Source organism: Urocitellus parryii, chromosome 8 (genome assembly GCF_045843805.1).
Source record: "Urocitellus parryii isolate mUroPar1 chromosome 8, mUroPar1.hap1, whole genome shotgun sequence".
Lineage (NCBI taxonomy): Eukaryota > Metazoa > Chordata > Mammalia > Rodentia > Sciuridae > Urocitellus > Urocitellus parryii.
In genome coordinates this window covers 119,129,379-119,153,963 of record NC_135538.1, presented here as the reverse complement: position 1 = coordinate 119,153,963, position 24,585 = coordinate 119,129,379, and the positions used below count along the sequence as shown (strand labels likewise).

The following is a 24,585-nucleotide window of genomic DNA, read 5'->3' as shown; positions in this document are numbered from 1 at the left end:
ATTGATTACTAAAATAAGTTAATAATAGTAAGCAAGGTACCGGTTGTACAACCTCTAATTTGATCAATGTCTTTTCAGCACCTTGAGCTTTACTTGGCTCACTTAGTCTTCCTTTTGTAACGCATGGTTGGGAGGAGAAAGTGCATGCATCTGACCTATTAAGGGTTTCTTCCGAATGGCACTACTTTAGGGACATTCTATTCATGGATCACCTTTCTCCCAAAGACCTCAGATCAGACTGACTTCTGTCTTTCTGTTTCTGACTAACTTGGTCCAATGTTCATTTCAGGATCCAAGATTTGTCAGGTGAGGGTGCCCAATGGTGATTGGGCCAAGTCAGTCAGAAACAGAAAGACAGATGATGGTTGATATTTGATACCCGTGAGTGCTGTCAGGGTCAGACTTGGGACATTAGATCTTCATGCAGCACAGGGGAGTCTTTTACCTTCAGTTGTCTCAAGCCTTCCTCTGTCCCATACGCCAATTCTCTTCCACAGAAAGGAAACTGAAGCAAGTCAGAACTGATATTCCCAATGCCTAAGCAAAAGGGGATTGTTCCACCTTCACCAGTAAGCCAATCACCTGAGTCTTAAAATCAGCAGCTGTGCTAGTCACTTTTAATTGGTTTTTCCATGAAGAAAGAGCATAGAGAAGAGAAATAAGAACTTCCTTTTCAGTGTTACTGTTTAGAAATAACTAGATGTCACAAGAAATCAAACATGTGCAGGAAAGTGAGTAGGCAAGGTAAACCTTTACTTCTAGCAGAAAGGCATACTTCCAGAACTTGACTAGTTAGCATGCCTGAAGGGCAGACCGCCTGCTTATATCTCTAACCTAAGGTAGTACTGCCCTTCACTCTGATTAGAGGAATTTGGGGTTACAATCTGTGCAATTGGCTAATTTTAATATTAGGGTGGGCAAAAAGGGAGGGCTACAGTTGGATCCAATTCAGGCTGAATATTCTGAAAATGGAACTCCAGACCTTCTATTTCTCACATTACTTACCCTTCCAAAAATCCCAGGTGGGCCCCCATAAATGTAACACAGAGGGTGGATGGGTAGGTTTTCTGTCTTGTAAATTTTTTAAGAGAGAGAGAGAGAGAGAGAGAGAGAGAGAGAGAGAGAGAGAGAGAGAATTTTTTAATAATTATTTTTAGTTTTTCAGTGGACACAACATTTTTTATTTTTATTTTATTTTTATGTGGCACTGAGGATCGAACCAAGGTCCTGCCCGTGCTAGGCGAGTGCTTTACCACTGAGCCACAATCCCAGCCTTTGTCTTGTAAATTTGAAGAATGAAATCCGTGGACAAAAGGATGAGAGAGAGAGCAAAGTAACAGGATTTATTAGAGTAATAGAAAGTAGAACTCCCAAAGAGGGAGGGGTCCCAAGAAATAAATGCCTTGAGGGTTTTTGTTGTTGTTCTTGTTGTTTTAATTAAAGAATGTGAAAAGTTGAGTAGTTTTGGCAGAGAGAAGGTTTGGAATGGAGGTACCAGGCCTGGACATACGGAACCTTGGACCATTTGCCATTGCAGTGGAGAAAGTTTTCAAGATCTCAAGAGAATTTGGAAGTCAAATTCATTATCAGGCCAGTGACTTGTATTGGGGCCAGGCAATAAGTCTGACAGTGTCTTGGAGACCCAGAATCTGGGTATGTTCATGAAGGCACCCCAGTGGGGTGTGTCATGGAGGTTTTGACGGGGTCTGGCCCATGCTGGACAAATAGATTGAGGAGGGCCCCCCCTAAAAACTCCAGCAAAGAGAAAAGACAAAAACAAGGAGTGTCCCCACAAGAAATCGATTTCTCTAAGATTGTTCCAAGAACAATCAATAGAAAAATAGGCAATTGATGGTGTCCCCCCATAAAACAAGTCATTGCCACCCAGTGGTGGTGAGGGTTTCTCACCCAGGGCTGGGATTTGTCAGTGTAACAGTACCCATGGAGAAAGAAATTGAGGCAGAGACTCCAGAAATCCAGATGAGTCTATGGGGGTCACTCACCCGGTGATGGCCAGTGGTGGATGAGAAGTCCAGCAATGTGAGTGGTCCTTACTGGAGACATCAGAGGAAGAGGTAGTAGAATGAGAGAGGGAAAGAAAGAGACTGGATTGAGGTCAAGGGAAGGCCTGAGGGTGGGGACCTCAAACGCCAGTCCTGGGTTTCAGCACTAAAATGTAAGGAAAGAAGTGAATGAAGGAAATAAAAAGAGAGGAGAGGAGGCTCAACAGTAACAGGGGTTTATTCATGACAAACCTGCAAAGGGGACCCAGTGGAGACTGAGACCTATCTTCTGCTTACAGCCTGGGGTAGGTACAGGGGGATGAGGGGATAGGGGTATTTTTTACAGTTATACCATTGCTAAGGGGTTGACAGGGAAGGATCATTGTGGTCCTCATCTCTATTCTTTAAGGTGGTCACTGTTCCATGTCAAACCAGGTATTTTCAGGATTCCAGTCCCAGATAACAGTTTCCTTTCTTTGTATGATGGAGTATTGTCTGATGCTTATTGTCTGGGTTTAAGGTCTGCCTGAGTCACAGTGACTGTGAGGTAACTCCATGGAGGCCATGTTTCAAAATGGTTTTGCCTGTGTCAAGTTCTTCCCAACACTGGGGATTGAACTCAGGGATGCTTTACCACTAAAATACATCCCCAGCTTTTTTTTTTTTCAGACAGGATCTCACTAGGTTGCTTAGGGCCTCACAAAATTGCTTAAGCTGGCCTCTAACTTGCAATCCTCCTACCTCAACCCCCCATCACCAGGATTACAATGTGCACCACTGTGTCCAGCCTTTATCATCTTTCCCCTGCTCACCCATTCATGTCTCAGTAGCTACCTAGCAGTACATACCTGTAATCCCAGCTACTCTGGAGGCTAAGGCAGGAGAATTCACAAGTTCAAAACCAGCCTGATCAACTTAACAGGACTCTGTCAGAATTTTTAAAAAATTAAGAAAGGACTGGAGAGCTAGCTCAGTGATAGCATTTAACTAGCATGTGCACCATCCTGGGTTCAGTTCCCAGTAGGGGTGGAGGGTATTTGGTCCCTTCATTTGTAAGTATGTTCAAATAGCATTGCTCTTAAGACTCACAAAACTCCTAAATATTACTTTCCCAGATAAAACATCAGACTAAGTGTTGTTGTGTTTTTAAAATTATCTTTATTCCATAGTCCTGAGTTTGTCTGTGTAACCCTAGGACATAGCTTCAATACAGCAGGTCCCCATTTTCCATGAGGAATATATTTCAATATCCCTCCTTGGTGCCTGGAATATGGCATAGTACTGAATTCTATCTATGTTATGTGTTTTCCTGTGTACTTAAACACCTGTAATAAAGTCTAATAAATCAGGCACCCTCACTGATTAACAATAATAGCTAATAATAAAATAGAATAACATACTGTAATAAAGGCTATGTGGTTGTTATCTCTTTCCCTCTCTCAAAATATCTCCTTGTACTGTACTCATCCTTCTTCTTATGATGATACAATGCCTATTTGAGATGAAGTGATTTAAATGATATAGGCAGAGTATGTAGTGCTAGGCAACTATGCACTGCCACTCTATTACAGTTAATCCAATAAACAAATTGGCTACTAAATAACCTGTACAACATGGATATACACTGCACAGAGGGATGATTTACATCCCAGCAGGAGGGACCAAGTTGGCAATGAGTCATCACACTACTGAGAAAGGTACCCAACCAAAAACTTATGAATTGTTTCTTTTCCATTTCTGGACCTCCTTAACTGAGAGTAACTGAAACTTCAAAAAGGAAAGCCACAGCTAAGAGGGGATTGATGAAAGGAGAAGCATACAAAAGTACAATTTGTTACTATATATTTCAACCACAGAAACCTCAAGTTGCAAGTGTTCAAGCATTGCCTCTTCTATGGATTATGGCGTGCAGATTAATTTGGAAAGCTTGGTAATGTTATTTTTTAACCTGAATTAACATAAGGAAGCAATTCATTAACAGGCATCTCATAGAATGTATTTCATAGCAAATGTAAAGGGTACTCTACTAGGCTCTGTGTATATGTCTATTTAAAATTATTAAAAAAAAAAACATGCTTAAGGGATGGGGTTGTGTCTCAGTGGTAGAGTGCTTGCCTAGCATACATGAGGCACTGGTTCAATCCCTGGCACCACATAAAAATAAACAAAATAAAGGTATTGTGTCCAACTAAAATATATATAAATCTCACACACACACACACACACACACACACACACACACACTGCTTAAGTGAGAGAATTCCACTGCTTTAGAATCCTTTACCTCTGCTTTATTTCCTCACCTCTAGCTTCCCCAACACTTCTTTCTCATCCCTCAGACACCAATCTCCCCTTGGAACTTACCACCCCTCACTGAATTTTGGTACCAAGATTGTCCCCTTATATGGCACCATAACTATTCTCACCATGATCAACCATCCTGCTAATAAGTCAGGTTCTCATTTCTTCATTTAAAATGTTCCAGAGATTCCATCTAATAGGTCCAAAGAAATCTCTAGAACATAAGACCTATGATTACAGAGGCTTTTAGGGCTGTTTTAGTCAGCATTGGATTCACAGCATTTAAAGTCATACTTGGTACACAGTAGGCACTACATTCATTTTTGTTGAACAAATGAAATGTAATTGTATTTAAATGAAATTGCATCACACAGAAGTCATTAAAAAACAAAAAATATTTTATTTCATGCATTTCATGTACACAATTTATAAATTCATTCCAATGGAGAAAACACTTATCTGTTGCACAGTTGAGCCTGACAGTTTTTGATTACTACATAAGAAGTTACCACAAACTTGATAGCCCAAAACATTACCATTTATTTGCTTACATTTCCTTAGTCAGAAATCTAAGCATGATATGCATGGATTCTCTCTTCAGGATTTCATAAAGTTGTGGTCTCATCTCAAGTATCCTCCAAACTCACACAATGCTGTGGGCAGAATCCCATTTCCTGCACGTTTAGGGCTGAGGTCCCTCTCTCCTTGCTGGCTGTCAGGGAGAGAGGGGGAGGACTACTGGCAACTTGGTGACCACTTAGCCATAACCCCAGCCCGATTTTGTATTTTATTTAGAGACAGGGTTCACTGAGTTGCTTAGCACCTTGCTTTTCCTGAGGCTGGCTTTGAACTCACAATCCTCCTGCCTCAGCCTCCAGAGCTGCTGGGATTACAGGCATGCCCCACCGCACCTGACTTGCCCCTCCATTTTCAAAGCCCACATTTAAGAAGATCTCTCACACTGAATCCTTCTCACACAATGGATCTCTTCTCTCAGGAAGAGCTTGGTCCTTTTAAAGGATCACCTAGTTAGGACAGTCCCCTTGTTAAGGTTAACTGATTTGAGACTGTAATTTCATCTGCAAAAATCCCTTCACAGTAGCAAATACCTTAGCATTTGATTGATTGAAGAAAGGTGGCTAACTGGGGTGGTGTTAGGGTCCATCACAAAATCAGACTAACATAGCCAGATTCTTACTTTTTTGTGTAATTGAGTCACAGCTGGATCATGAAAGTCAAATAAATAGATGTTTGAGAATAATAATAAATTACATCCCACTTAGCTGTGAAAAATCTTAAATCCAACTGACATGTTAAATATCATTTAACTGACACGGTTTATTTAGGGCAAATAAAAAAGTACAATGATTTAATCTTTCCTTAGAATCTATATTACTTATCTACTGCTATATAACAAACTACCCAAAACTTGGCAGCTGGAAACATGGAACATTATCTCCCTCAGGGTGTGATGGTCAGGAATCCAGGAGAGGTTCCTTGAGTGCTTCTGGCTCAGGGTCTCTCACAAGGTCGCAGTCATCAGCCAAGGCTGCATCCTTTGAGGACCTGACTGGCACTGGGGGCTCCCAAGGAGCATGGCTCCTTCATATGGCTGTTGGAGAGGGCTCAGGTACTTGCTAGCTGGTCCCAAGAGGCCTCCATTCCTAGTCACCTGGACCTTTCCACAGGCTGCTCATGACTCAACAGCTGGCATCCCCAGAGCTAGGGATCCAAGAGACAGAAAGAACCAAAATGAAAACTGCAATGTATTTTAATCTTACACCCAGAGTCATAACCCATTACATCAACCTTATTCCATCACACAGAGGCGAGTTGGCAAGTTCAGGCCATACTCCATTATAGAGATGGGAATAAGCTGCCTCTCTGCAAGGGAGGTCATCAAAGTGTTTGCATATGTTAAAACCAAAATTAAAGCCAGATATTGTGATACATGCATGTTATCCCACTACCGGGGGGTCTGAAACAGGAGGATCACAGGTTCAAGGCCAGCCTGGGCAACTTAGCAAGTCCTTGCCTCAAAATAAAAATTTTTTAAATTAATTTATTTATTTTTTGAGACAGAGAAAGAGAATACATCTTTGTTTGTATGTGGTGCTGAGGATCGAACCCGGGCTGCACGCATTTCAGGCAAGCGCGTTACCGCTTGAGCCACATCCCCAGCCCCAAAATAAAATTTTTAAAAGGCTGAGGGTATTACTCAGTGGTAGAGTGGTAGCATGCAGGAGGCCCTGGGTTCAATCCTTAGTGACACACACACAAAAAAAAGCCACAAAATATTGTTTCAAGACTCTGTAAATCAAATGCTCTCATCAAAATTTTTAATAGTAATATTTCTTTTGGGAAAGCCATAGTTAAAAGTTTGAGACAGAGAAAGGTGATGAAACACTGTCTCTGAGTCTTGCAAACATCTTTAATAAAAATACTCTATTAGTTTAAATAAAACTGAGAACATAAACTAGATCAAAGTTTCAAGACTTATGTCATAACAATAATGCTTTTATAATAATTATTATTTCCCTATGATGTTTCATATTTACTTTATGTATGCCAAAAATACAACAAAAAGGAAAAGAAATCCCTGGAAACAAAAAGAATATATAGTAAGGTTGCAGGATACAAGGTTAATATATAAAATTCAATCACTTTCCTATATACCAGTAAGGAATGAGTGGAAATTGAGAAGCAAAACTTGATACCATTTACATTAGCACTCCCTAAAAGTAAAATACTTAGAGCTTGTTCTTCTGCCCCTTGGTGTACGTGTGTTCTTTCTTGGGGATCAAACCTAAAGGCCTCACATGTTAGGCAACTGCTTACCAATGAGCTACACTTCAATTTAATACTTAAGTACAATCTCATCTTAGGTTACAAATCTAAGTATGTATAAAAGCAAAACTACAAAACTCTGATGAAAGTCATCAACTAAAAAATACAGTATATTCCATGTTCATGAATAAAACAAATATTGTCATTGTAATTTTTCCCAACTGATCAATCCCAATCAAAATCTCAGCAAGTTATTTTGTGGAAATTGGCAAACTGGTTTAAAGTTTATATGGAGAGGAAGAAAATCTAGCTAATACAATGTAGAATAAAAACAAAGTCAAAGGACAGTCACTACCTGACTTTAATAATCATGACTATGTAGTAATTAGTACCACATTGGTAGCCTTTATTAAAAACAGTATGGCGTTTCCCCACACACAAAAAAATTAAAAATAGAATGACTGTATGATTCAACAATCCTACTAGTGAGTATATATCCAAAGGTACGAAATCAGTGTCAAAGACATCTGTTACCATGTTGATTGCAGCATTATTTACAATAGCCAACATATAGACTAAATCAACTTGTGTTGATATATCAGCAGATGAAGAAAGAAAATGGGGTTTATATACACAATGAAATACTATTAAGCCTTAAAAAAAAAAAAAAGGAAATCCTATCATTTGTGATAAGAATGAACCTGGAAGACATTAAGTGAAATAAGCCCAGCATAGATGATTTCACTTATAGAGAGAAAAAAAAATCAAATTTATGTAGACAGCAAACTGGTGGTTACTATAGGTTAAGCGATGGGACAATTGTGGTGATACTAGTTAAAGACCAAAATTACAGTTACATAGGAAGAAATGAGTTCAAGAGATATTTTTTATCTCATGGTGACTAAACAATATACTGATATAGTTGAAAACTGCTGACAGTGTTCTTGTTACAAAATAAAATGGTATATATGTGTGATATATGCTAAGTAACTTGAGTTAGCCATTTTCAATGGATACACTTACCAAAATATCATGTACATCATAAATACAAAATTTTTGCCAACTGAAATGATTTTTAAAATACACTGCTGTAACACCAAAAAAATAAATGAATGTGTGGAACAGAATGGAGAGACAACAGACCCACCTAGATACAAAGGAGCAAAGACAGTTCAGTGGAGAAAATAGTCTTTTCAACAAAGGGTGCTGGACCGGACATCACATGCAAGAAAAAGTGAAATGAGAAAGGCTCTCTTGAAAGGTTGCTATGAACATCAACTGTTGACAGGAACAAAAATGTGCCCAGCTAGTTGTTTTGACACTTATTTTCACATAAATACAATGAGTGCACCTCTATATCTCTAAGTCCCCATCTGCATGTTTCACAAGACATAAATTCATGTCAGTCACTCCATCACTCTGGTCCCGTCAATCCTCAGTAGGGTGCGATATTGAAGGGGTCTTCAGAGACCAGAATTTTCATGATTATGACTCCAAAACATTCAGGAATGACAAAAGGTAAATATATACACTAACATAAAAGTAGGCAATCCGGTTTATACATATTTATCTTCACTCCATTTCTATGATTCACAGTCCATTCAACAAATTTCAACCAACCCAAATCCCAGAACTTTCTTTAGTTCACATAGATGAACAAAGCCAAAATTCAGACTATTTTGTCCGTGGCTTAGGAATACCTACTGTAAATTATTGTAGGTTAGTCCACTTTTATGAGTGCATAACCTAAAGCAGATGGTTGAAATGTCTGCTTTTCAAGAAGGGTTATTTAATGTATCATTTAGATTACCCTGCAGAAATGTCATGGTTTGTTTTCCTGAATAGCTGCTGAGCTTGCTTTTAACTGACAAACATGGTTAGGTTAACTTCAACGTTGGTGAGATTCACATGTACTAGTTTCACATATCTGTAATAACAGTACTTTGAGCCTATTTTCCAGTAATTAAGACTTTAAGCCATTGCAAATTCAAATATGAGAACCTTGTCACTAAGAAACAGAGAAAACCATTCTCCCTTTTACAGTTTTGCCTCTTTTTACACTAGGAAACAAGTCAGCTGACAAACTGAGGTGTTCCGCCTCATCAAAATGCATTTCAGCCCAAGCTTGAGCAGCAAGGACCTCCAGAAAACTCTCCCTGTCGGGCTTCTGGACTCCTCAGCCATCTTCCCTGTTTCCAAATAGTGAGTTGGTTAGCAGTTGGTTAGCAACTGCCTTCTGAGGACCTTCCATTTCCCACATGATCAAAATATAGATCCCCCTGAGCCACCACTGCCCACAGGAATATGCCTGGGGTCTCCAGCCACAAGAGACACTTTAGAACACACTGCAGGACACCTACCATCTGTATACAGGTTCACACTGTGTGGACAGGTTTATGTATAGGTGCCAAGGGAGACTTCACTAGCTCAACAAAGCTTGATACCTTTACTAGTGTCACACTGTCATAAGCAACAGGTGATACAAAGGAGCCTGATCTAACTAAAGGCAACCCCTACAACACATACTGCAAAACAGGACAGGAAAAAAGGTCATTCTGGGCCAACAAAATTAGAGAAAGGTAAACAATCCTAGTTAGTTTTCTCATCTAAAAACCAGTGACGTAATTCCTGTTACAGCATTGAGGGAGAAATTAGAAGATAGTGCTAGCAGAAACAAACTCAAGACATGGTAGGCTAGGCATTCTAAACCAAATTCTGTCTAAACTGACAGGAACATGTTCATACCAGGACTCTTGTTCCTAGACTGTTCAGCCAGGCTAGGAAGGTGGAGGCAAAGAGGGTCAGGCAGGGGCGGGTCCCTGGGCGGGACAGGCACTCAAGTGAGGCCAAGGCCTGGAGACAGCCAGTTCCTGGTGGTTGTTGGGCAGCTCAAGACAGCTCCCTGCCTCACCAGCCATGGTCCTCCCTCTGGCCTGGATCACTCAGTACTGTCGCCTTCGCCTCCTATTGCCCTTCTGGGTCCTGGGCCCCCAAGGATCCCAAGGGCGCTATTTCCAGAATCCCAAAAAAAGCATGGAAGAACAGACCAGCTCCTCAGTTGGTGGGAAGATGAGGTCACCTGCCAGGGTAAGTGGCAAAGGTGGGAGGAGTGTGCAATTTGTATGGGGGGCTGGGGGTTGTGGCTAAGTGGTAGAGCACTTGCCTGGCATGTGCAAGGTGCTGGGCTTGATCCTTAGCACCACATAAAAATAAACAAACAAAATGAAGGTCTTATGTCAAACTAAAAAAATAAAATGATTTGTATTAAAATAAAACGATTTGTATTAGGGTAAGGAATAGAAAAAAAATGTCCAGTTTATGCTGTACCCATCAAACCCTGCAGTCCTTGCCTAATTTTAACTCAACTCCTTCCCACCCCCACACTAACCTAGATCTCAGGGTTCCCTCTCTCCTTGAACAGGAATTTCCCCCTCATCTAACAGTTAATTATTTCCTAGGGAGGAGGGACAGTTAGTCCTCTCGTCCATAAACCTTTTTAAGGCAGCCCCTGAGCCAGTGATATCTACCTAATCCCCTTCCCCCCCAGCACGTCTTTGATAGAGGAAGCTACCTGAGCTTCAGAGATGACCTTAACTAATAGGGTATTTAAAAAAAAAAAAAAAAGACAGAATTCTTGAATTCCAGCCACACTCTGCAACACAGCTTCCCAGTGCCTTAGCCCCCAATCGTGGCTGATGCTGCTGCCTCCCCCAATTCCTGCTTCACCCAGGAACCTTGGCCCCACCACAAAGCTGAGCTGACTCAAGCTGAAGAGTTGCTGGAGCAGCAGCTGGAGGTGTACCAGGCCCTACTGGAAGGGCAGGAGGGAGCCTGGGAAGCCCAGGCCCTAGTGCTCAAGATCCAGAAGCTGAAAGAACAGATGAAGAGACACCAAGAGAACCTGAGAGGACATGCCTAAGCTTCCCACAAGTGCCCGCATAACCCTCCAAAACCAGAAATACTGCCCAGCACCCTGCAATGGGCCCTTTCAGAAACATTCCAGCCCACCAAAAAATGAAGACAACTCTACAAGGGTCCAAAAAACTGGAAAGTAGTTGAGGAGCCATGGCCTATGCAGGCTTGTTCTCACTTTGACCCCACTCTACACTAGGGTACTCAGAACTGAGAATATTTAGGATTAAGCCCTAAATAACTTTACCGTAAGCAATAAAGGATGGAGCACTTACAGATACCACAGACACATTTGTGTTTCATTTTTAGTTTTGTTAAAAAAAATTCTGATAAATCAGGAATGGGGTTTAGGAGTGGTGGTGATGCAAAAGAAGGAAGCCTTGGGGAGGGGTGGGGGCTGTCGGGGCAGGTGGCAGTAGTGTCTCCTTCACCCCCACACCTGGTGTCCTCTCCTGAAGAGATAGACCGTCACATTCCAGAATGGGTGAATCCTCTACCGCGTCTGTTCAACTGAAGACAAAATAAGGCAGTTAAAATAAGGCACACAAAGGGGAAACCAACACAGAAACACACAGGTACATACATGCAGATGTTTGTGTACCATGTAGATTGAGAGGACAGACTCAGGAGTACAGAAAGAAATCCTTTGAAGAAAAAAAGACCCCACAAAAATAGTAAATAAAACACCCCAATCAGTATCAAAGATCAAGGGACAAGAAGCCATCAAAGGGCCACCAATAAGGCATCAGGTGACCACTACCTACATAAAGGATTCAAGATATACACAATAAGAACAAGGAAAATCTAAGAGCTGGGGGAGCCAGTTTCCTGAGCTCCATACTCACTGTAGGAGGAGATGTCTATCTCATCAGGCAGCTCACTGATGTTGACCTCAAAGCGGTCCTGCACGTCATTAAGAATCTTGGCGTCATTCTCATCTGACACAAATGTGATAGCCAAGCCCTTGGTGCCAAAGCGACCTGCTCTGGCCACCTGGAAGAAAAAAAGTAAAACTGGAAGACCCTAAAGATGGAAGATGCCTCAAGAATAGGAATATGTAATGTACAAAAAAGGCTGGGCACAGTTGTACACGCCTGTACAGGCAGAGGAAGAAGGATAGCCAAGTTAGGGGCCAACCTCGGCAACTTAGTGAGACCCTGACTCAAAGTGGGAAAAAAGGGCTAGGACGTGGCCCAGTGGTTAAGTGCCCCTGTGGTCAATCCTTGGTAGGATTCCATCCCCTCAAAAAAAAAAAAAAAATCTTAAAGAAAAAGATACATAAAATAAGGGTATGGAAGAGTGGGGTATCCTGGATGTGGTACTTACCCGATGTAGGTAGGTGTCAGAATCCTCAGGCATGTCATAGTTAAAGGCAATGTTCACCCGCTCAATGTCCATGCCTCGGCCAAATAGGTTGGTGGCCACAAGAATCCGTCGTTGAAAATCTTTAAACTGCTGATACCGAGAAAGCCTTTGTGAGAAAGGAAATTAGGAAAATGTTGAGGTCCCCTTCTCTCAGTGGTTCACTTTTTCCCCAAGGTCACAAAGTTGTTCTCCAGCTCCAACTTACCTCTCCTCCTGAGGCATCCCACGATGGATGGCAATGGCTGGAAAGTTCTGCTCTACTAGGAGCTGGGCCAGGGCGATGCACCGCTGCACAGACTTCACAAAGATCACCACCTGTATGGGAGGGGTGGTGCATGAGAGTGAGGGGGTACATAGTATTTAAAAGAAATTACACATGTGGCAGAGTTTTTAATAACCTTACTCATCTAAAGGAATTCCTCTCAGTCCCTATTATACCCTATCATATTTTTCCTTTTCTGTTCTAAATACAATTTAGCCTTTCTCTCCAAGTTCTGATGATTTCTAGGTAGGCTGACCTCTGAGGTGGTGTGGAGAATAATCATCCAAACTGGCAGACATGCTATGAGACAAGGATAAGGCCATCTCATAGATAAATGCTAAAAGTTACAACAAAGTTCTAGGAAGACCACAACTAACATTCCTACTTACCAAAAGACTAAGGGGCTTACCCTAATTCTAGTAGTCTCTAGAGCAAAGTCATCACACACCAGGTAAACTGATGGGTTGCTTCTCCTCAACAAGGAGTACAAGAAATAAACCAATAAAACAACTCTAAATGCCTAGAATAGCTCAAGATTTTTACAAACTTCCTAAAACCCTTCAAAAATTTTACTTTGGGAGCTGAGCACGATGGTGCAGGCCTGAAATCTCAGCAGCTCGGTAGGCTAAGACAAGAAGATCACAAGCTCAAAGCCAGCCTCAGCAACAGCAAGGCGCTAAGCAACTCAGTGACACCCTATCTCTAAAAAGAATACAAAAAAAAATAGGGCTGGGCATGTGGCTCACTGGTTGACTGCCCAAGTTTAATCCCCTCTACCAAAAAAAAAAAAAAAAAAAAAAAAACTACTTTTGGGGGTTTATTTTACTTGACATCTTCATTATTTATCCCACAGTCACAGAACACCTTGCTCATGCTCAGTCCCCAAAAAACATTTATATTCCCATTTATGAGAATGTCTCTACCATTCTCTCCTCTTATGTGGCTCCCTCAACACACCTTGGTCACAGGTTTCTGCTATGTCACAGGTTTCTGCTATAACTTGTTATGTATCCAATGCTCATCACTCTACTGGACCTTGAACACTGACCTGGTTGAACTCAAGGACATCCAGAAGGTCAAAGAGTTTCCGGTTCTTCTCGTTGTCCTTCAGTTTCACGTAGTACTGCTGCAACCCATGCAGCGTCAACTTCGTCTCATCATCCACGAAGATCTCCATTGGCTGAGGGGGAGGAAGGGGGTGGGGAACGGGAGGAGGGCAGAGTGGGGGGGTTAAACCTGGGGGGGTGGAGGAAGTTGATCTCCAAAACACCCCATGGGGGGATGGGGAGAAGAGAAAAGATTGAAAACCCCACCCCACCACTAAAAATACCCAGTTTTACTGTGGTCTTTTTCACACTAGATCTAATTTCCTTCCTTCCTATCAGTTGAGTTTTAAGATAGCCCAATTGAAAACTATCAGGGGAAAAAGGAACTTTGCAAAGTAATGGAGCAGTGAAACCATCCAATGACAAAACACCATTACCTCAAATGGAGGTGGTGAAAGAAAGAAAATAGGTGACATTCAAAGAGATGATATGATTCAAATACCTTAGAAATGATGGGGAACAGTGACTCAAGGTCAGAGTAATTCCATCAGAGCTGGTTATTAAGAACATGGGGGAGATAACAAGGAATGCTCCATTTTCATTGTCTCTCAACTAAGAGAATCTTATACACATTAGAAAGTGGATGTCTTTAAGATCAGAATGGCTGTAATGGATCTAGTCAAAAAGTCCATTTAAGAACCAAAAATTACTCAAGACAAGTATATTATATGGAATAGTTTTAGATGAGACTGGTCTCTAATAGTCAAACCATCTACAGTTTGGTTTACATGGACAGCACTAGTAAAGGGTGCTTAAAAAAAAAAAAAGCAGCAGATAGCATTTATCTTTAAAATTGAAAAAAAAAATTTTTTTTAACCACACACACACACACAACCCTTGAAGGGGAGGAAAGCAGCGTAAAAAAAGACATAAGAAGCTGACACAAGACAACTCTATAGCCAGACTTTCCTAACACTCTCCCTACCATCTTGGGGGACCTAATTAATGTATAGACCCAGAGATCAAGATGGGCAAGGATGTGTGTGTGTTTGGGGGGAAAAAACTAATCCAGAAGCCGAATCCCAGAAGGCAGGCTAGCAAATCATGCTTTTCAAAGAGAAATTCCAAGGCCGCCTTCAAATCTAATTCTAACCCCAAGTGCAACTAAAGAGAAAGTTATTTCAAGGGAAGGAGCACTGCAGGGAGGAGAGGAACATACTCCACTGCTCAAACAATGGGCTCCCCCAAGCCCCAACCCTAACACCCATCTGATTACATCAAGTGGAAATCTCCACTTTACCTTTCCCATATCCCTCTCCTCTGAATATTGAAAAATAATTTTTTAAAAGAAAAAAAAATCCACCACCCATTCAGGAGACCCCACCCCCAACACATATGGGGGAGAATGGGGCACAGCACGTGTTAGGTTCAGGAAAAAAACCGGGAACGGAAAAAGAGGCTGGTTTGGTCCTCAGCTTCCTGGTCAGGTTTCCCCGCGGCCTCCGCTGCCGCCATCCACAGCTCGGTGCCGTCCGCATTCCCTCGTCGTGCCACGGTGCTTCTCTGCTGCCGGCTCACATCGACCGAGGTTCCGATGGGTGCAAGGAGGTATGGGTGGGAAGGAGTAGGGGACTGGGGACTGAGGTGCCAGAGGCCCCCACCCCTGGAGGTGGGGAGGGGGCAGATTTCATTTGTGTTGTTTGCTCTTCTTCTGGACATGCCCTGCAATCTGTCTGTCCCTCTCTTACTCTCCTACCACCGGGAGTTATGAGTTTTGATGAGCAGAAACTCCAGCTGTATGCTTGATGTCACCTTGGGGTGCGTGGCTGTAAGGGGTATGTAGGAGATGATGGATGAATGGGTGGTAGGGCAGAAAATCCTGCCCTCCCCCAAAAGGGAGAAGAGGTTCAAAAACGCTGGGATTAAAAAAATGTCGAACTCTACCCGCTCTCACGTTAACCCGACCAAGTCTTCCGGAGTTTCCCTGGCACCCGCGCAGACCCTAACACTAGCTGTCTCTGCCTCTGTGTGTCTCTTCAAGGAGTTGTTGCTCCCAGACGGGCAAAAGCCCCCTTCTTGGCACTTGAAGGACAAGGGAGTCTGGAGGAAGAGGGCGAGGAAGGGGAGGAGGCAGTGGGCGGGGAGTGGAGGGAGAGAAGGTAGAAGGGTATTTACATCTTGCATGAACTTGCGGCAGACTGGACGGATCTCTTTGCCCAAGGTAGCACTGAACATCATGACCTGCTTCTCATGGGGGGTCATGCGAAAAATTTCCTGGACATCCCGACGCATGTCTACAAGAATGAGAGATTAAATAGACATCTGTGATAATGATCAGAAACAGACTTCCCAGTGAGGTGACTACTGGAAATGGATAAGGAATCATTTCAGGGAAAGATGACTTCAGGTCTCTCTACTTTCTCCAACAACTCTAAAATCAAATAGTAATAACAATGGAAAACACAATGACTACAGAATAAAGACTTGGGATCAGGTTCCAGCTGCTCTAACCAAGCAAGAAATACGATGAAGCCCTAAAGTTCAAGACAATACAACAGACACAAAGCCCGCTACAAAGGCTCACAAGGACAGGGTCTTTTAAATATGCTTTATAGGCCCTTGTCCCAATTCCTTTTTACCCAAGTTCCAAGTTCTAGCAGTATACAAGTACTGAGCACTTATTACATTCTAAATGTCAGTCCATTCCATGCCTCCTCTGAATCACACTTTCCTACACTGTCAAGCAAATATAACATCTCTACATCTATCTTATAGCTCACCACCTTGAATAGTCAAAGATCATTTAGAATGACTTGTCTGGGTCTATATCCATTCCCATTCTCCCATTCTTCAAAATTTGGTCTTACAGAAATTTTTTCTTTTATTAACCCCACTTAGCACACTAGAATACCACACCACACAAACTCCCACAAACACTCACCACATTAATCCTAGAACTTAAGTCTAGAAACCTATTCAGCTATAAATTCTGATCACATATGCTGTGCTGGGGATGCCAGAGGGTGGACTGTCTCCTCCTTCAGTTTAACATCTCTCCCATGACACTCAGTATAGGAATCTATAAAGAAAAGGGTGGTGGTGGTGACTTTTATCTAAGATTATCACAGACCCCTACTCTCAAAGAACATCTATTATAGAAAGAATACCAAAGGGCTAAGGCTATAACTCAGAGGTACAGCATGTGCTTAGCATGCATGAGACCCTAGGTTTAATCCCAGCACAAAAAAATAACAAAAATAGTCCAGGGAACTCAGAGCCATCAGTCATGGGTGATAGATTAAGAGTCGTCCTTGCACCGAAGTGCTCCAGTATCAAATAAACATCATTTGGCTCCAAAGAGCAACTCCCCAGACCACACGACCCCATCCCAGCACTACCACTCACCGAGCTGGTCAAGCATCTTATCACATTCATCCAAGATAAAGTGTTTAATATGTTTGAGGTTGAGGCTCTTATTTCGAGCCAGGGCTAGGATGCGGCCAGGAGTCCCCACGACGATATGCGGGCAGTTCTTCTTCAGCACCTCTTCATCCTTCTTGATAGACAGACCACCAAAAAAAACTGCAACCTGCAAGTCAGAATAAAATAGTCTCACAAAGAAGGAAAGAGTCCATCCTCCCCAGAGTTTCCATGCTTTCAGCTAAATCTAAACTGGCAGGACATTTCAGTACTAAAACCAACTTTAGTGATCAAACATTGAGGCTAAGAAACAACAGTGACTTGCCCAAAGTTACATGATTAATGGAGGCAATCAGGGCTAGCAGTTTTTCTGCCTTAGCCCATTATGTCCCATCATCCTATACAAAGAGCATCAATAAAAACTTAAATTAAGCATTTTTATAGGTGTCCTAAATACAGGAAAAACAGGGCATAAGGGCTTAACCATATACCCTCATATGACTCTAAGGCCAGACTTCATGTTAAGAATAAGGACAGCAAGAAATCACCAGTATCAAGTTCCACAAAAAGCACATGGAACACCAAGCTTTCCCAACTGGACCAGCACACAAACCCTACACAATTATCGATTTGAGCTAAATCTATTACTCCATGTTTAAACTTTAAACCATCAGGTAAGTAACACAGAAATTGCTATCTAGTTTCGAGGGGGAAAAGAACAAGAAATCAAAATGAAAAAGCCATGGACCAGGGATATAGCTGAGATAGTGTGCTTGCCTAGAATATGAGAGGCCCTTAGTTCAATCCTCAGCACTGAAGGAGGGGAGGGGACTCAAATTGTCATAACCCTAACTCTACAGTAAATCTGTTTCTTCCCTGGTGTAAATCTAAAATCACTAATGCAAGATCAACCAGGTTTGTGAAAAAATCAGAGGTACAGCATTGCCCATAAAGGACTCTTGCCAAAAACTTTTGGCAATGTTCTTGCTCAAATCAATCAGTTGAACTTTCAACTATAAATTTTTGTTTTTATAAGAAATACTGGGAGGAGGGCTGGGGCCGTGGTTCAACGGTAGTGCACTTGCCTGGCATGTATGAGGTATTGGGTTCAATTCTCAGCACTGCGTATAAATAAATAAGAGTCTATGAATAACTAAAAAAAAAAAAAAAAAAAGGAAATACTGGGAGCAAACAAATGGCTAAACATGATATGAGAGTAACCAGTTAAATCTAGAATGGGACATTCTGTAGAACTGACCAAGCTTCTTCAACAAGTCATTTTAACCATCAGGAAAGGAGATATTGCTAAGGATCAAGTCCTCAAGCATGCTAGGCAAGCACTCTGCCACTGAGCTGTAACAATTTAACACTCTATCACTGAGCTATAAGACCTCAGCCCTCACTGTAACAATTCTAAACAGAAATAAGTAAAGTAAGAGTTAAATAATGACAATTCTTTTTTTTTTTTCACCCTTTTAACACAGGGTTGTGCCTAATTGTCCAGGTTGACCTCAAACTCTGAGGCTCAAGTGATTTTTTCCTGTTTCACCCTCCAAGTAGCTGGGACTACAAGAATGCATCACTTGGCCCCGTGTCATATTTGATTCTGACACCAAGTGTTTTTTTTTTGTTTTTTTTTTTTTGACTGATACCAAGTGTTTTAAGGGTGACATCAAGTGTTTTAAGGGTGATGATGAGCTAGGCCTACAGAGGTGACTCTCACTACGGAACTCAATAGTAAATAGTTCTAACAACCTAAACAGTTTTCTGGTTTGCAACTTTCAGACTCCACCTACAGATTAGACTGCTTAGTAAAAGGACAGAATATAAACCTATTCATTCCGGCAACATAATAAAAGATATATTCCTAACATACATATATACTATACTACATATACAGGGCCTTCAGACTGTATTTAAAGAATCAACATAGCTTTCAAAATACCCAGAGGAAAAGTAGTATAAACAAGACAAATAATGTTTCATGAAAAGAAGTCTGAAAGCCTAGAACTGACTAATTAATAGTGCCTAATACTTGATTACACAGAACCATGAGGATTTTTTTTTAATGGTTAAGAGATTACTGTCCGTGAAATAGGATTACAGATGGGAGAGCACAAATTTTCTCATTATAAAACCTAAACTACTTAAACATTTTTATCATGCACTATTTCAGTTTTTAAGAAATTATTTTCAGTTTTAGGCTATGACTCAACATTCCTAGTTTCTTTAAAATGTGAAATAATAAATGGGTAACGATTTGAACAAAAGTAGTTTTTCACTCTAACCTAGAACAGTGTTATCTACATCAGTGTCTCTCAACCTCCCATCACATAAGGATCATGTTAGAACATTATTTCCATACATAATTAGGTCTGGGACAAAACCCATATACTCTGTATTTCCACCAAGTTCCCAAAGGATGCTGAAGCTATTGATATTGGAACCACAACATAAATATTAATGACATATAATAGAAAACAAATCAACTCTGTTGCAGCCCCCTCATCTTTCGATTTTCTGCCATTTTAAAGAATTCTCAAAATTCACACAATATATTGCAGCTTTCTTTTGCTTTTAGAGCTTCCTCTTGCCACACCCCCCAAAATTCTCAAAACTTACCAAACACACTAAAATGATTCAAATTCAGTGTAAAGTATGAAGTAGTCCATGGTAAGCATTATCCATCAACCCAATCATGAGTTCTCATACTATAGTGTATTTACCCTGTATTACACCAAAGCAAACTAAAGCCTCTTCAAAATTAATAACAAGCATCTCTGAAAATATAACGTAAATCCAAGAGTTCCATATTTTAGTAATATATCTAATACACCCTAAGTCTGCAGAAATTTACTATCAGTTATGTGTTTGCTGAGGTTCTTGTACAGGTGTTTAACATCTGTGGAACAGAAACTGTTGATCTACAAGTTTCAGGTGCCTATAACTCCCCATACCCTCATTTTCTCATGTTTCTTTACTCTGGCTTACCTTGACATTGGGCATGTATTTAGAAAAGCGCTCATATTCTTTGCTGATCTGAAAAGCCAACTCCCTAGTGTGACACATCACCAGCACGGACACCTTGAGAGAGAAATAAATAGAGATAAATAAAATTAAGTACATACCTCTTTGTTATCCCCTCAGACAAAGAGATTGTCACAAAAGCACATGTGACATTTATAAATGACTTCAATTTCTAAGACTTAAATCGTTAAGCTCACGCTTACTGCAGAACACTCCCCCTAGTTGTCAAGGATGATAAGAGGTCATCTAAATGAGAGAAGTGAATCTGAAACTGGGCCAGAAACATTTCCCACATATCCCTAACCAAAATGCTTTCCCCAACACTCTCCCTAAGTATACCTGTCCAGTAACTGGCTCCAGCTGTTGCAGTGTGGCCAACACAAACACTGCTGTCTTTCCCATGCCTGATTTGGCCTGGCACAGGACATCCATTCCCAGAATGGCCTGAGGGATACATTCATGCTGGACTAGAAGAAAAAAAGAAAGAAAAATTTAGAATGCAATCCCAAGTAACTCCATAACCATTCCAAATTCATTTCTTCCCACTCAATTCCGAAAGTATTTACCTGATTCTTGCTAACTTTCAAACCCTTTCAACCTCTCTCTGTTCCCTCAATCACATTATATCCCAAAATGAAATCCTCCTTGTTCCTTCCAGACCTCACCTCCTCCAGGTTCAGGCCACCCCAGTGATGCTAACAACTCTCTTAAATCTACCAACAGCTCACCTTCAGTGTTTCTGGCTCTGTATTTTTCTTAAACTGTAACAATATTTAAATGCCTGCCACAGACCATTTCTCCTACTTAAGTTAACAATATTTAAATGCGATATTTAAATGCCTGCCACAGACCATTTCTCCTACTTAAGTTACATACTTTGGGTCTCATAACCCTACAATCTTAAACAAAACGGATTTATTACCTGACCCAGACCAGTCATAAAATTTCTAAAGACCAAAGTTGGCCTGACCCAAAAGTGGAAGGTCCAAACAGACCCTTTCTGGAAGTCTTAAAAAAAAAAAAAAAAAAAAAAAAAACTTTTTTGAGAATTTTTTAAAAATATTTTTTAGTTGTTGATGGACCTTTATTTTATTTATTTGTATGTGGTGTTGAGAGTTGAACCCAGTGCCTCACGCATGCTAGGCGAGCAGGCTACTATTGAGTCACAACCCCAGCCCCTGGAAATTTAAAATTAATGGTCAAAATAACAAAGTTAAAAAACAAGCAAACAAGAAAAACCAGACACAAAAATAAAAAGCAAGCTTCTAAATTGTTTTTGGATCACTAGCACTTTCATGCTATCATGAAAGAAAAGCCTACACAGCCTCTTCTGATGTTAAGATCTTTTTTGGTACTTATTTCCTGGTCTAGTCCAAACATAAATCATTACCACCTGAGGAATCATAAGCACATCCTTTCCTTGTATCACCAAAGAGCCTAATGAATAATCCTTTTCTTTGTATCCCCCTAAAGAGCCTAATGTATACTCTATGACCAACAGAAAATTTACCTTCTGATGGATGCTCAAAGCCACAGTCAACAATAGCCCGGAGTAACTCTGGCTTGAGCAAGAAGTCCCGAAAGCCAGAGCTATGGATGGAGACATAGGAGCCCTTGACATCCTTCTTGGCAGGAGCCTCAGCTCCATCTCCCCCAGCTGCCGTTTCCACCTCATCATCTTCATAGTCCAAGAGCTCATTGTCCACATCATTCTCTGCCATAATTGGGCCGGCAGGGGGAGAAGGGGAGGGGTCTCTCGATGAGTTCTCCCAGAACAGGTGAAAACAAGGGGAAAGAGAGGGGCTTGATAAAGGGCAAAAGAAAAGGTACTAGTTTCTGATAGAAGAGCTGAGTGGGGAAAACAGACAAAAAACTTATCAGTCACTAGCAGACTTTCACCACCTCTTTCCCACTGCCACACTTTCTACTTTCCCTGAACTGTGAACCCTTTATCTGTTAAGGAACAGATATAAAACATAAAAATAAAAGACAAATATAATGAAAAATATTCAGGGAATATTGTTTCCAAAAAGATTGAGCTCACAGTAGCAGAAACCAGTTAGTTTGACAGGGGAAGACCAATGTATACATTTGTAATTGTAAATAACAATGAAAAAAAAAAAAACAGATCATTAAAAGGTGACTATGACTAAATAAGTTTCCTTATAATCTCATGGTGTCCATTCCTAACAGCAGCCATCAGTCAAGGGTGATAGATTAAGGTCAGCACTGCGCAAAGCGCTCACTTCTCGAAATGAAAACATCATGTGGCTGCCAATCACCTCCTACACCTCTCCAGTATCTCGCGCCTAAGAACCCTCCTTCAGTTGCTTAACAAACCTATGTCATTAACACTGAGGAGCAGGCCTAAGTGAAATAGCTCAGAAACAAAAAATAAAAATGGGCTTGGGTGTAGCTCAAGGGTAGAGCAAGACCAGCACCGCAATAAAAAATGTGTGTGTATATATATATATATATCAGAAAATATAATCAGAAATATAATAATGATAGAAATATAACAAGCTTTAACAGAATGTTTACCAAGTGGTCTCACATCACTCTTGCGTTGCTACCTCCACAAGACGCATTTCTAAGAAACACAATGACACTACCAATAAACATTTGGAAAGCCTCCAAATTAAAGTGGGTAAATCGAGGTGAGAAAAATCCAACTGGGCCCATAAACGTGCTCCTCCTCCTCATCCCACAGGGGGCCCAAAGACCCAGAAGAAAGGTGAGAAGAGCCCCGCCCTCCACCAATGCCCGGGACCAGAATAAGCCTAGCGCCGCCTCTCGACGTCGCTGGGGCCTCGGGAAGCGAGGGACCCACTGGAAGAGCTGGGAGCAAAAGGGACACAATGGCGCCTGGGCCACCATCTTGGATTGTGCCCCCCTTGTTTCCCTGCCTCCCCCTAGGAGCTCGGCGCTCTCGAAAAGAATAGAAACAAAGAAAATAACTACCCAACCAGGCCCCAGTGACCAGATCATCGCTTGTGGAAGGGGTATCAAGAATCCATGTGATAGGATGACCAGGGAGAAGCGCAGATGGAGGCGGATGATAGCAAAGGCCAAAGCTTACCAGAGCAGGGCGAGCGCGTATGGCGGCAGCAACAGCGACGAGGGAGGGAATCTCTCTTCACTTCCGGTTCCAGGCTTCCCTCAACCCTAGCCTCCCGCCGTCTCGGCTGCCAGAGCGCAGGCGCATGGTGCCGGAAGAAGGACCTTTCGCTGTTCTTTACCTCCGCGCGCTCTGGGGTTGCCTTTGGAAAATGCCTGTCAGAAAAAATGTTAAAGCCCTTTCTAACTCCTCCGTTACTGCCAAAATCAAGACATAAGGAGACTAACTTCTCTTCCTGCTGTTATTTGTCCACTCCTACTCACGCCCCTCATCTCTTCGTTTAAGTTTCTGCCAAGCAGGTCTTCTCTCTGGGCATACCTCCGTGGGCGCGCGAGGAACGAGGGCGGCAGGGGCTGTGAGTTCCCACGGGGTCCTTGGCCAGGTAGTCAAGGTGACCTGGAGACGGTGGGTTTGCGCTAAGAAATGTCTGACTCCAGGTGAAGGGTGGGCAAGTGTCAGGAGACTGGAGTGACCTGTGCTTGAGGGTTATACTCCGTGCCTTTCCCAGCTATGAGGACGGAAGGTAGTATTTTCCCAATGATGTTTGGTGACGTAGACTAGTAAATAAGGAATGTGTCAGCCCAGCGGTACACAGCCTTAGGGGACAAACAAATGAGGATGGTGGGAATACGAGTTTAAGAGAGTACTATAAAATGGGCCCACTCTGCTGACCCCGACATGCTTTCTTTGCCAAAAAGCAATTTATCTGCAGCCTTGCCTGGCCTAAGTGACTGGCCTAAGTGAACAGGTTATGTCGAATTCCTCAGCAAACTACCTGTTATCTGTAAGGAAATGCATTTACAAGAGGAACCCAAGTTACTTTGAAGGGCGAGACATTTGTGACCCTTTTCACAGATCAGATTATAGAAGATAAGGGTAATTCCTCCAAATTATGAAGAATCTAATTAGAACCAATTAGAATTGATGAAGAATCTAATTAGAACCAATTAGAATTCTGCCTGGGCCAAGGTGAGAATTGTTATGCAATGAAGATTTGAAAGTTTGATGTCACTCTGCTGTCACTCAAAAGTCAAGACCTGGACAGAACTCTTTGGAAACTTCCCTGCCCACCCCAACCCCCAATAAATTGTAGTGCAGGAGGGGTATATTGTCTCTCTTCACTCTGAGAGGACCCACTCTTTCCCTTGAGAGTGACCCCTTTCCCTTTTCCTGTCATTTCAATAAACTCATTCTTGTTACTCTGAGCTACATATCTGAAATCTTTCTGACTTGATCACAAGAATTGGGTTTGACAAGAGGGTCTTCATGCTGCCTCAGTTTCTCAGAAGGCCCCAGCTCTTTAACAATAGGACCTATGGTCTGGGGCTGTAGCTCAGTGGTTGA

General features: G+C 41.7%; 2 protein-coding genes and 2 non-coding genes across 7 annotated transcripts; 1 reads left to right on the top strand and 3 right to left on the bottom strand.

Annotated features, from left to right (window-relative positions):
* Nucleotides 1–4,681: 4,681 nt before the first annotated feature.
* Ddx39b (DExD-box helicase 39B) lies at nucleotides 4,682–23,292 on the bottom strand. Of its 4 annotated transcripts, XR_003303173.2 has the most exons (12): nucleotides 23,203–23,292; nucleotides 21,634–21,971; nucleotides 20,463–20,590; nucleotides 20,088–20,180; nucleotides 17,082–17,265; nucleotides 15,852–15,970; nucleotides 13,679–13,810; nucleotides 12,574–12,683; nucleotides 12,330–12,474; nucleotides 11,849–11,996; nucleotides 11,443–11,513; nucleotides 4,682–6,026 (listed from the first exon to the last, which is right to left on the bottom strand). XR_003303173.2 is itself a non-coding variant. In XM_026415402.2 (11 exons), exons 2-11 carry the CDS (start codon nucleotides 21,842–21,844, stop codon nucleotides 11,497–11,499), a joined length of 1,287 nt encoding a protein of 428 aa, XP_026271187.1. In that variant the 5' UTR covers nucleotides 21,845–21,971; nucleotides 23,203–23,292; the 3' UTR covers nucleotides 11,297–11,496. The 4 variants fall into 4 exon arrangements, 3 of the variants coding, with proteins under 3 accessions (XP_026271187.1, XP_026271189.1, XP_026271188.1); XM_026415402.2 differs by lacking the exon at nucleotides 4,682–6,026 and having other exon boundaries at nucleotides 11,297–11,513; XM_026415404.2 differs by lacking the exon at nucleotides 4,682–6,026 and having other exon boundaries at nucleotides 11,297–11,513; nucleotides 21,634–21,926; nucleotides 23,203–23,245.
* Mccd1 (mitochondrial coiled-coil domain 1) lies at nucleotides 6,024–11,145 on the top strand. The gene is made up of 2 exons (XM_026415405.2): nucleotides 6,024–10,178; nucleotides 10,822–11,145. Exons 1-2 carry the CDS (start codon nucleotides 10,008–10,010, stop codon nucleotides 11,008–11,010), a joined length of 360 nt encoding a protein of 119 aa, XP_026271190.1. The 5' UTR covers nucleotides 6,024–10,007; the 3' UTR covers nucleotides 11,011–11,145.
* On the bottom strand, nucleotides 16,952–17,028 carry LOC113201631 (small nucleolar RNA SNORD83). Its single transcript, XR_003303175.1, has one exon. It is a non-coding gene; the product is annotated as a small nucleolar RNA SNORD83 (small nucleolar RNA).
* On the bottom strand, nucleotides 22,318–22,395 carry LOC113201630 (small nucleolar RNA SNORD83). The gene has a single exon (XR_003303174.1). It is a non-coding gene; the product is annotated as a small nucleolar RNA SNORD83 (small nucleolar RNA).
* Nucleotides 23,293–24,585: the final 1,293 nt, after the last annotated feature.